This window comes from Nestor notabilis, unplaced genomic scaffold, assembly GCF_000696875.1.
Source record: "Nestor notabilis isolate BGI_N333 unplaced genomic scaffold, ASM69687v1 scaffold15685, whole genome shotgun sequence".
Classification (NCBI taxonomy): Eukaryota; Metazoa; Chordata; class Aves; order Psittaciformes; family Psittacidae; genus Nestor; species Nestor notabilis.
Window position 1 is genome coordinate 1 of NW_009928048.1, and position 10,779 is coordinate 10,779.

Below are 10,779 nucleotides of genomic sequence, written 5' to 3' on the forward strand. Positions count from 1 at the left end.
GGGCCCGCGGGGCGGTGAGCGGCCCCTGGAGCACGGCCCGCACCTCTTCCTTCCAAACCTTGTTTTCCAGGAAAGCTGGCAGCTGCGGAAGGGCGCCAGCGATGTTGGGGAAGAGGTGGACTACGACGAGGAGCTGTACGTGGCCAGCAACATGGTTATCTGGAGCAAAGGAAGCAAAAGCCAAGCGTCCACCGTTTATAAGGCTTTCACCGTCGACAGCCCCGTTCTGCAGGTACGAACGCATGGAGAGGTGGTGACTGAACGAATGAGTGTCAGCTAAAAACCACTCGCTGAGTGGCTTTGGGCAGTGGTTTGAGGCAGGCTGGCTGGGAATGATGAGGTTGTGCAGTAGCATCAGCTCATAACCCTAAATCATATCGTTAATGAACAATAACGCTGTGTTGGGTTCTAGGCCTTATGGTGCGACTTCACTGTTCCCCGGGAAAAATCCGACAAAGCTGATGGTGAGTTTCCTGCTTATTGTAATGCCAGACAAATGCTCCCAGTTCACCTTTCTTGGCCTGACTAGTTTATGTATCAAGACTTGCGCAAAAACTGCCCCAAATTTACTTCTTGTATATATGGGGTGTCTAGAGAAAAGCAGAGACTTCGCTGTGTAATTTGTTTTCTTCTCCGCTCTAGTTTCAGGCAGTGGTGAAGTAGTAGAGAAATGTATCTGCATATTGCAGAATTCCTGTATAAATGTGCATAGCATAGAGGGGAAGGATTACATTGCTGCTTTGCCTTTTCAGGTAAGTGCTGGCCTCTTCTCTTGGCCCACAAATGGGCTCCTTATCTGTTTGCACGCTGTGATGGGGTGGGGTGGTGTGTGTCACGTGCTGCTGCTGGTGGCTGCCTGAGTTCACAGAACCCCAGCCTGGTTTGGGTTGAAGGGACCTTAAAGCTCCTCCAGTTCCAACCCCTGCCCCGGGCAGGGACACCTTCCACTAGAGCAGGTTGCTCCAAGCCCCTGTGTCCAACCTGGCCTTGAACACTGCCAGGGATGGGGCAGCCACAGCTTCTCTGGGCACCCTGTGCCAGCGCCTCAGCACCCTCACAGGGAAGAGCTTCTGCCTCAGAGCTCATCTCAATCTCCCCTCTGGCAGGTTCAAGCCATTCCCCTTGTCCTGTCCCTCCATCCCTTGTCCAAAGCCCCTCTCCAGGTCTCCTGGAGCCCCTTTAGGCCCTTGAGCTGCTCTAAGGTGTCCCCTTGAGGAGCTTTCTCTTCTCCAGCTGCCCCAGCCCAGCTCTCTCAGCTTGAAGTGAAGAATAAGAGTTCTTTACTCTATGGCTGCAAAAGCACGGCTGTGACCGCTTCGTAGTTAAGAACCTGCTCCCATTTACCCTTCCCACAAGAAGAGGCCTAAACATTTATTTTTTCATAACAAGATACTCAAACATGAAACGTAATCAACAGAGTAAGTGCTTGATGGTTCTTTTTGGTCATAAATCTATTTGGGTTTTTTTTTATAGGTTGCAAATGTCTGGCCAACAAAATACGGTTTGTTATTTGAGCGCAGCAGTTCCTCCCATGAAGTTCCTCCAAGTCCACCCAGGTATGAAATAGTTGGTAGTTTTGTTGTAGGCTGTTTGCTAATCTGCTGGAGGAGCTCAGGAGTTGAAGAGCAGGAAAGGATCCATGTGGTTGTGATGGGAACAGGTGAAACATGAGGAATTAGGAAGGCACTGAATACAGACAATCCGTGATGTTCTCTCGTAGTGTGATAGGAACTAGTTGGTAGTGGTGTTGCTGGGAATAGGAGCCACCATATGGGTGTTCCCAGCCTGATTTCATTAAGGTTTGTCCTGGGAACTGGTTCCAGGCTGTGGTGGACACCTGGGAGATTCACTGAGGGACTGTTACTGAGACACTTGCTCTCAGCTGCAGGATGCTTTGAATCTCTGGAGCACCCCGCTGCTGTCTGGGGGATCCTGGACCCGTGCTCCAAGTGCCCATGCAGCAGAGTGGAGTTGGATGGTGCACTGACGAGCAGCTTTAATACAGCCACTTGCTCTCTCTTGGGCTTTATGTGTCCATTCCAGACACTTGTGATTCTCTAATCCTCAGAAGAGTTGGGATTAGAAATAGAGCTCCTGAAAATGTTAAGGAGGGTGCAAAAATCATTACTGACCCTACTCAAGCCAGCAAATTCTTCCTTTTGCTACTGTCACCACAGATGGGTGGCTCGACTGCTGCTCTGTGATGGGTACAGATGGTCTGATGGCTGGCAGCTTGTCTGGGGCCTGTGGAACCTGAGCTCTTAAAATGAGCCTGGGCTTTCTCCTCTTCCCATTCCTCCTCCCGGCTCAGCTGGTGCCAGCTCTGCTCACTCGGACCAGCCAAGGTCTCTCTTGTGGCCACCAGGTGGGGTCATTCGCAAGCGCTCTGAGATGTAAACCGAGACCCAGGCACCCTGCGATGCACCAGCCTTTGGCTCCACTCTGTTGATCCATCCAGCTTCTGTGTACGGAATATCTGTCTCTCCTGTTAGATCTCAGGCTCTGATTTGTTGAGGTCTGAGGTGCTGTTTTGGGATTGCAGCACCAGCTCCAAGAGAGAACAGTTCTGCTTGTTAGCATTTGGGTTTGAACGTGCTTCGTTTGGTTTCTTTCTAGAGAACCTTTGCCTACGATGTTCAGCATGCTACACCCCTTGGATGAGATAACACCTCTTGTCTGTAAGTCTGGGGGTAAGTTTATGTCTTTAGATGAATTGTTTGGAGTCCATCAGTGTGGTATCAAATGCTTCATGTGCCACTTGGGCTTTTCCTGCATTACAAAATGTGCAGATAATGACTCTGTCAAGACTCCAGAAGTGGGTGTTTTACCTGCTTCATGTAGAGGGAAACTGCCCAGGGGGAAAAGAGATTGTGGAAGAAAGAGGGTGTGGGAGGTGCTCACGCTGTGGTGGATAACACTGCTGTAGAAATGATCCTTGTGCCTTCACCTCCACTTCAGCAGGCGTGTTTGGCTCTGCCAGAGTGCAGTATGTTGCTGATTACACCATGAGGATCGTGTTCCTCAACGCTGAACCTTCCATTGTGATGACCTATGATACTGTGCAGAGTTTACACACTGTTTGGGCTCTTCGGAGGGTGAAGCCAGAGGTACAACTTACTGCTTACTACCTGTCGTTACAGGAAAAACTGTGTGTGTGTTTACATGCCCTTATGGCTGTGTGTGTGATACAAACGTCTGGTATTTGTGATGTATTTTATTTTAGGATTAAGATGGTGGTGGTGTGGGTGTTCTGGGTTGGTTTTTTAATAGTTTCTTTCATGTGTTTGCCTGGTCAACAGCCAGGGAGAGCACACAGAATCATGGAATGGTTTGTGGTGGAAGGGACCTTAAAGCTCCTCCAGCTCCAACCCTCTGCCACGGGCAGGGACACCTTCCACTAGAGCAGGTTGCTCCAAGCCCCTGTGTCCAACCTGGCCTTGAACACTGCCACGGATGGGGCACTCACAACTTCTCTGGGCACCCTGTGCCAGCGCCTCAGCACCCTCACAGGGAAGAGCTTCTGCCTCAGAGCTCATCTCAATCTCCCCTCTGGCAGGTTCAAGCCATTCCCATTGGCCTGTCCCTACAGGCCCTTGTCCAAAGCCCCTCTCCAGGTTTCCTGGAGCCCCTTTAGGCCCTGGAGCTGCTCTGAGGTGTCCCCTTCAGGAGCCTTCTCTTCTCCAGCTGCCCCAGCCCAGCTCTCTCAGCCTGGTTTCAGAGCAGAGCTGCTCCAGCCCTTAGAGCCCAGAGGGTTTGGACTCAACTGTTGAGTTCTGTAAGAAAAGCAACAAACAACTTTGTGCCATGAAAACCACTGGAGTAGTTTCTGTGTCTGGGAGTGGGAGAGCATGGTTGGCAGGAGTAACTTCTTGGGCTGAGCACTTACCTAGGCATAAATCTTTCACACCCAGCTGATAAAACAAGCTATTTGAGCACTACTGGGCTGCTCTCACCCATGTACTGTTGATGCACACACAGCTCTGTTTTCTCTCCCAGGAGCAGAACATGGTGCTGAAGTTCTCGGAGCAGCTGGGCACACCACAGCACATGGCCACCAGCAGCTCTTTGACTGCTCATCTCAGAAGCTTCTCAAAAGGAGACTCTCCTGTGGGCTCCCCTTTCCAGAACTACTCCTCCATCCACAGCCAGAGCAGATCAGTGTCATCACCCAGCATGCAGTCCCGCTCACCATCCATCTCCAACATGGCTGCTTTGAGGTGGGCACTGAACACAACGCGTAGGCAGGTGGCAGCAAGGAATGTGAGCTGCAGACTGGTAGTGCTGCCTGTCTTCCTCTGCTGTTACAACTCTAAAGTGCTGGGGCCTCTTCTGTTACAGCACCTGAAAGCCCTCTTGGAATGCTCTTGTGGCATTTGGTGTGCTATTATCCCTGTAGCACAGGAAGATAACTGGTGTGCGAGAGCCAAAGAGGCTGTTCTGTCCTTACACAGCCAGTGTGTAGTGGAGTTGAGACCTGTCTGCAGGTTGTGTGACTCCCAGGGGTGTTTTCAGTTAGCTCTTCTAAAGAAAGGCACATTGGGAGGGAAGAGGTTGGGAGACATTTCTGATGGAATGGACCACCCGGCTTAAAATGTTGGGTTTCTTACTTGTGAAATCTTGCCTATTGGATTGTGACAGAGATGACTGGAAATTACTTAGAGAATTGTTCTCCTGTGCTGAAGTGTGTTGGAAAAGGAAACTAATATTGAGCTAGCTGCTAGTTTAAGGTGGTTTGGATGTGATGTGAAAGTCTTTACCAGTGTATGAGCTCCCTGGGGTTCTGTACCTGCTTTTGATACTGCACTTCTCAGTAGTGTCTTGTGTCTTTGCTTGCAGCCGCTCCCATTCCCCTGCTCTGGGAGTTCATTCTTTCTCAGGAGTGCAGAGGTTCAACTTCTCCAGCAGTGCTCAGTCACCGAGGAGGCACAGCATTACCCATTCACCCAACAGCACCTCCAGTGATTCCTTCCTTGTGCCAGAAACTGAACCAATTGTTCCTGAGCTCTGTATAGACCATCTGTGGACAGAAACAGTCACAAACATGAGGTTAGGTGCTTGTACTCGCTGTGGGAGGTTCTGGAGTTCCATTGTGGGGGGAAATGAAATGACACCTTCTTTTAGTGTGGGTTTTCTTCAAAGGGGGCCACCTTGAAGGAGATTCATGGAATTTTACTTCCCAGTTCTTTCTAAATGATGCTCACTAAGTGCTTAGCTCCCTTCCAAAGAGAAGTGGGCACTTGGAACAGTTTTGCCTGTTGTGTTATTCATGGCTCTCTGCACATGGGAATGGTTTCATGAGATCTCTAAAGCAAAGTAGGTTCTAACCAGGTCGTTGCTTTGGGGTTTTTCTCATCTAGGGGAAGTATCTCTAGCTCTGTTCCCATGAAAAGGGGTAAAACACAACATAAGCTCTGAGACTGAACAGGAGAACAAAGCTGAAGAGCATGCTCTGTGTGCTGGAAAGTGGGGAATGCCAAGACTGGAGTGCTAGAAAATCAGTTTCAGGAGTCATGACTGAAACTGGTGTGTTCTGGCAGCTCTGGGCACTGCTGGTTGAAGCTTAGTGTGACACGTTTTCCTTCATGAACATTTTCACTGAAGACCAAACCATGTGCTGATCGTTGTGTCTCCTTTACAGGGAGAAAAATTCCCAAGCATCGAAAGTGTTCATTACCACTGACCTTTGTGGGCAGAAGTTCCTGTGCTTTTTAGTGGAATCCCAGCTCCAGCTGCGGTGAGCATCCCAGTCCTGGGGACAGAGAGGAGCACTCTAGATACTACCAGCTTGTTTCACCATTCCAATTCCTCCAGCTAGTGGAATCTGTCATGGGAACATGTGGTACATCACTAGCTCTTGCATGACATGTTCTTAGCTGTGATGGCATAGATGGTTTGAGCTGTTTAGGTAAAACTGAAGTTGAGAGAGAACATTCACTCTAATTTGAATGGTGTTCTTGCCCTTTAGAAGTACATTGGGGGTTTAATTAAACTCGCAGAGTAAAAAGAACTTGACTAGCAGGGCAAAACAAGCAAAGGAAGGAGGAAGGAACGAGGTATACCACAATAAAAGTGCCTGCACCGTGCGCTACTGCTGTAATCCTCTGTCTTCTCTGTGTAACAACAGCTGGGACGGTCCTTTCATGTTTCCTGTTTCTCAAACCTCCAGGTGTGTAAAATTTCAAGAGAGCAACGATAAGTCGCAGCTGATCTTTGGTTCTGTTACCAATATTCAGGCAAAGGATGCAGCTCCAGTGGAGGTACGTACCTCTCTCTGTGGAGTAGTAACCGTGGAGCATCTGCTCTGTCGCTTACCATCCAACTGTTGCCTTCCTACTTACATACAAGAAGCTGAACATGCTGCTTGCTGCTTATAGGGCATCGATACGCTGCTGGTTCTGGAGGGCAGTGGGAACCTGGTGCTTTATTCTGGAGTGGTTCGGGTAAGTAACAGGTTTTCTATCCCAAAATAAATGTTTGAGCCTTTGGCTACAAGCTGGGCTGTCCACAGCGATCCTGTGTGCATCATACCCTGTGGTAAAATCAATCTCCTGACCTTCTTTTCAGTGGTAGTAAAGTATTAAGTTAATAAAATGATTTCAAAGAGAGAAAACTTCAAGAATATGGAAAATAAGAACTGTTCCTGAACAAACCACTTCCAAACTTCTCTGTAATAGTTTCAGGTGTCAAATTATTTTGATTTACAAAGGACTGTTGTTATATTGGTGCAAGGAAGGAACTTGGCTTTCTTTTACCTTGTTCTTTTAAATATAAGGGCTTGAGTCTTTTATCATTGATATTTTATGACCTGTTGTCTCAGATGGACATGATTCATCCAAAATAATTACAGCTGTTTCTTAAACTCTATCGAGATGCACTGTGCTCCCCCTGTATGGAGAACCTTGGGCACTGCAGTTTGTACCTGTGTGTACACACACATTTGTGTGCAGGGGGTGTGTGTATATATACATATAACAACAAGGGTACACTCGGAGCTTTGTCAGGGCAGCCCTGCTAGAATATCTACTGGGATTAGACCTGTAGTAACAGTGTACAATACTGATCATATATGGTAGTTTTCTCATCATGTCATCATCTAAAGAAAGTAATTACGTGAAGTACTCATGAATCTTCAGAGACTTTCATTTAGCAACTTTTCTTCACACTTTTCCTTTAAGATGTTAAATCTGATCATGTCTGTGTATGTGAGCAGCCTCTGGAAGCACAGACATGAAACCCAACCTTGTGTTTTCCTATCTGTTGTTCACAAAAAGGTGGGAAAGGTTTTTATTCCTGGGCTGCCTGCTCCATCCCTGACCATGTCCAACCAAATGCCTCGGCCAAGCACTCCCCTGGATAGTGTCAGCACTCCATCCAAGCCTTTGAATAAGCATCTGGGGCCCCTGGAAGAGGTAAGGAGAAAGGAAGTCCTGCCTTGGAAAGGGTTTAGCTGGAACAGCTTCAAATGGTGGGATGATTTTTAACTTTCAAGGTATCTTTGGAGTGAAATCTTGTTGTTTCCCTTTTGTAAATCCCCTGAGTAAATAGTGCTTAAAGAAGATCTGGTTAGTGCTACCCTATCTATTTATTTGTGATTCCTGCAAAACCTCAGAGGCAGACATTGGAAAGATGTATAGTTGTTTTCAAAACACTTCTTACATTAAAAATGTCAGTTTTAGCTGTTCTTTGCTCAGATCCTCTCATTTCAGCAACTCTAAGTTGTCATTTACCCCTTTTCAGGGTGTGCTTCTGTCACCAGTTCCAGAGCTGAGGGATTCCTCCAAACTCCACGACTCCACTTACGTTGAAGACTGTACTTTCCAGCAGCTTGGGACTTTCATTCATGCTCTGAGGGATCCTGTCCACAACAGAGTAACTTTAGTGAGTATTACCCTGTAACTTGAGTCAGTGCTTTGTTAGCAAAGCAAAGTGAGGGTAACACTTACTTCTACTGCACAGTGAGACTTTGCAGCTCCTGATCAAGAGCCTTGATTGGACTTTGGTGGCTCCACCAGTGCAGGTGTATTTTTTCTCTCTGTAGAATACTCTAAGTTACAGAATTTAATTGATTCCCTCAAGTGGTTCAGCTCAAGATCTATTTCAGATGTTTCATGGAGCTAATCTGAGGTGGTAAATCTGTACTGTGGCAAACAGCCAGAATTAGGAATATGCTTCCTACATACATGATTTCTGAGTTGATAGAGAAGGACCCCAGCTTTACTTTATGCATGTCATGATTTGACTCTTACCCATTTTGTTTCTTCAGGAGCTCAGCAATAACACAATGGTCCGGATTGCTATTCCTGAAATTGCCACTTCAGAACTAGGTATGATGCAAATCTACCACATGAAATATGTTCCCTAGTTTCGGAGGGGTTTTGAAGTAGTTCATGCATAGCTTAGACTGTAATGATTCAGTACCACATATCCCAAGCTCTCTCAAGTTACCTTTTAGAGCTGCTACCATTTATTTAGATGGGCCCTGTTGTTTTCAGTGTTTCCAGGTGAACTCTCAGAACTTCCTTTGTTCTTTAGGCGCTTTGTTCTCTACTGTTGTGTGTATAATTGCTTGAGGAAGGGCTGAGGTGCCAGTTCAGACAAAAGTTGGTTTCAGTAGTGAGCAAAAGGAACTCCTTCTCCTTGGTGTGGTGAATGAGAGGGCCTGTGCTCAACCTGCCCTGGAGGAACCACTGGTGGAGGTTGTGTGGTGTGGCTTTTGCTGGATGCGTTTCCAGAGAGCTCAGAGCAGGTCCAGTAAGAGAACCTGTAGAGATTTATAGCACTGATCGAAGCACCAAGAGGTAAGATGGAAAACACACACCTAATTCATTATTTTCTCTTCTTTTCCAACAGTGAAAAGATGTCTGCAGGGGGTCAAAGCTATCCTGCCCAAGGAGATAGCTGTACAGATGCTTGTCAAGTGGTACAATGCTTACAATGCTCCAGGAGGACCAAGCTATCACTCTGAATGGAATTTATTTGTAACATGCCTCATGAACATGATGGGTTACAACACAGAGAGACTGTCCTGGACACGTCATGTAAGCAAGCATGTCTCTTTGTTTTCCTAGTTCATGTTGAAGCTACTGATAACCCTTCAAGGTTCAAAACGGTTGGAGAGACACTGAAGTGAGAAATAGATTGTATCTTGTCTTAAATCACAAGTTGCCATCAAATCAATTCTGTATTGCTAAGTTTCAGGCATACGTTTTAGTCTGTGTTTGTCATGAAGCATATTTATAAGGTAGTTACCAACTGTCTTGGTCAGATAAAAATAAACCATGAAGGTTTTACTCCAGTTCATGACTAACACTGATGCATTAAAGATTTGATTCATTTTATCCATGTTAAGCTTCTCTCCAGAAACACAAGGCACAACTCAAGATTCCTGTTTCCTAAAGAGGATTTTCTATGCAGTTTAGAATAACTAGCTGTGCATAGAATAATCTGATTGCAGTGTATGTTTTATCTGAAAGCAAAGTGTAGAAGTACCTAAAGCCATGCCATGCAATAGTGGGGTTGAATTCAGATGTTATAATGGGAATCCTTGGGAATTTCAATCCTGAGCTACTTTTGATCACTTTATTTCTTGCAGCTTGATTTTGAAGGATCCCTTTCACCAGTTATTGCTCCAAAGAAGGCCAGACCATCAGAAACAGGGTCAGACGAAGTAAGGAATGGCTCTTTCTTACAAATAAGTGCCAGGGGTGGGAGTGCTATTTGTTTGTTGGGTTTTTAAAGGCAAAGCAGAGGAAACACTCTCTGAATATTGTATTTCATCTGAGATTACCAGCCTTTGGGGGAAGAAAACTTATTTTGCCCTGTGCAGGGGCTGCATCGTGTGCCCCATCTGGGCTCTGTCTCCTAGAGAAGTAGGTTGGACTCAGGAATTAATTTGATATGGATCACAAGGAAATCCCAGATAGCCTTCTGACGATGCCACACTTCTCCTAGATGCTTCTTCATCCCTTGAAAATGAAGTTCTTGCTCCCCTTGCTACTCAGCACCCTTAGCGAGTTAGGAACATCAAATTAGATACATCACTGAGTGCATTGATTCTCTTGGTGGAGTGTTTAAGATCAATTCACTGAGCTCTGCCTAGGCAGGAGTAGGAAGGTTTGGCTTTAGGAAAGTGAGGCTTCCCATCATCCCATCCCAAGAGGCTTATGAGCTGTGCTGGTCCACTGGTGCTGTGAGCTTTCTGTGGGCTGACAGCTCAGTGAGCCCATGGGGTTACAGATTATGGTCTATGTGGAACAAAGATGAGGATCTAATGCCTGATGTGCTGTGGCAGGGGAGGTGCAAAGAAGGCTGGCAGCACTAGGTGAGTTGTGTGAATGCTCAGTGAGGTCTCATGCACAGGATATTGGAAGCAAGGAGGGTGCTTTCTTTAGTCTTACTCTTTTAAATGCAAGGTTTTGATTCTTTTGTACATAACAGAGCAGGGAGGGATAATACTTAGCAGTTGAATCTCTGGGTCTGTACAGCACACTTACCATACAACATCACATTTGTATTGGTTTATGGGGAGAAAAACTCCACTTTAACAGTGCTTTGGAGCTGTCCTGATGGAAGGTTATGTTAACTATGGAACCTCTGCCTCTCCTCTTTGGTCTAGGACTGGGAGTATCTCCTGAGCTCTGACTACCACAGGAATTTCGAGTCTCATCCTGTTGCCAAAGCTTTGCGACTGGACCCTCTGGAAGCGTTGGCCTCAAAGGATGACTTTTCACAGAGCCTCAGTTTGGATTCCTCAACCCTCCTTTTCACCCACATTCCTGC

The 10,779-nt window shown here is 46.6% G+C and overlaps 1 protein-coding gene across 1 annotated transcript in view; it reads left to right on the forward strand.

Moving 5' to 3' along the window:
* Positions 1-151: 151 nt before the first annotated feature.
* The window catches only part of LOC104405604 (anaphase-promoting complex subunit 1-like), a 33,259-nt gene continuing 22,631 nt past the window's right edge, over positions 152-10,779 (forward strand). Inside the window, 17 exon segments of the mRNA XM_010014351.1 lie at positions 152-232; positions 413-464; positions 643-752; positions 1,474-1,556; positions 2,617-2,690; positions 2,962-3,107; positions 3,997-4,217; positions 4,837-5,046; positions 5,639-5,734; positions 6,167-6,257; positions 6,375-6,440; positions 7,272-7,409; positions 7,738-7,878; positions 8,264-8,324; positions 8,851-9,038; positions 9,593-9,667; positions 10,616-10,779. The exon segment at positions 10,616-10,779 is cut by the window's right edge and continues 1 nt beyond it. Coding sequence (XP_010012653.1) covers positions 152-232; positions 413-464; positions 643-752; positions 1,474-1,556; positions 2,617-2,690; positions 2,962-3,107; positions 3,997-4,217; positions 4,837-5,046; positions 5,639-5,734; positions 6,167-6,257; positions 6,375-6,440; positions 7,272-7,409; positions 7,738-7,878; positions 8,264-8,324; positions 8,851-9,038; positions 9,593-9,667; positions 10,616-10,779 — 1,997 coding nt within the window.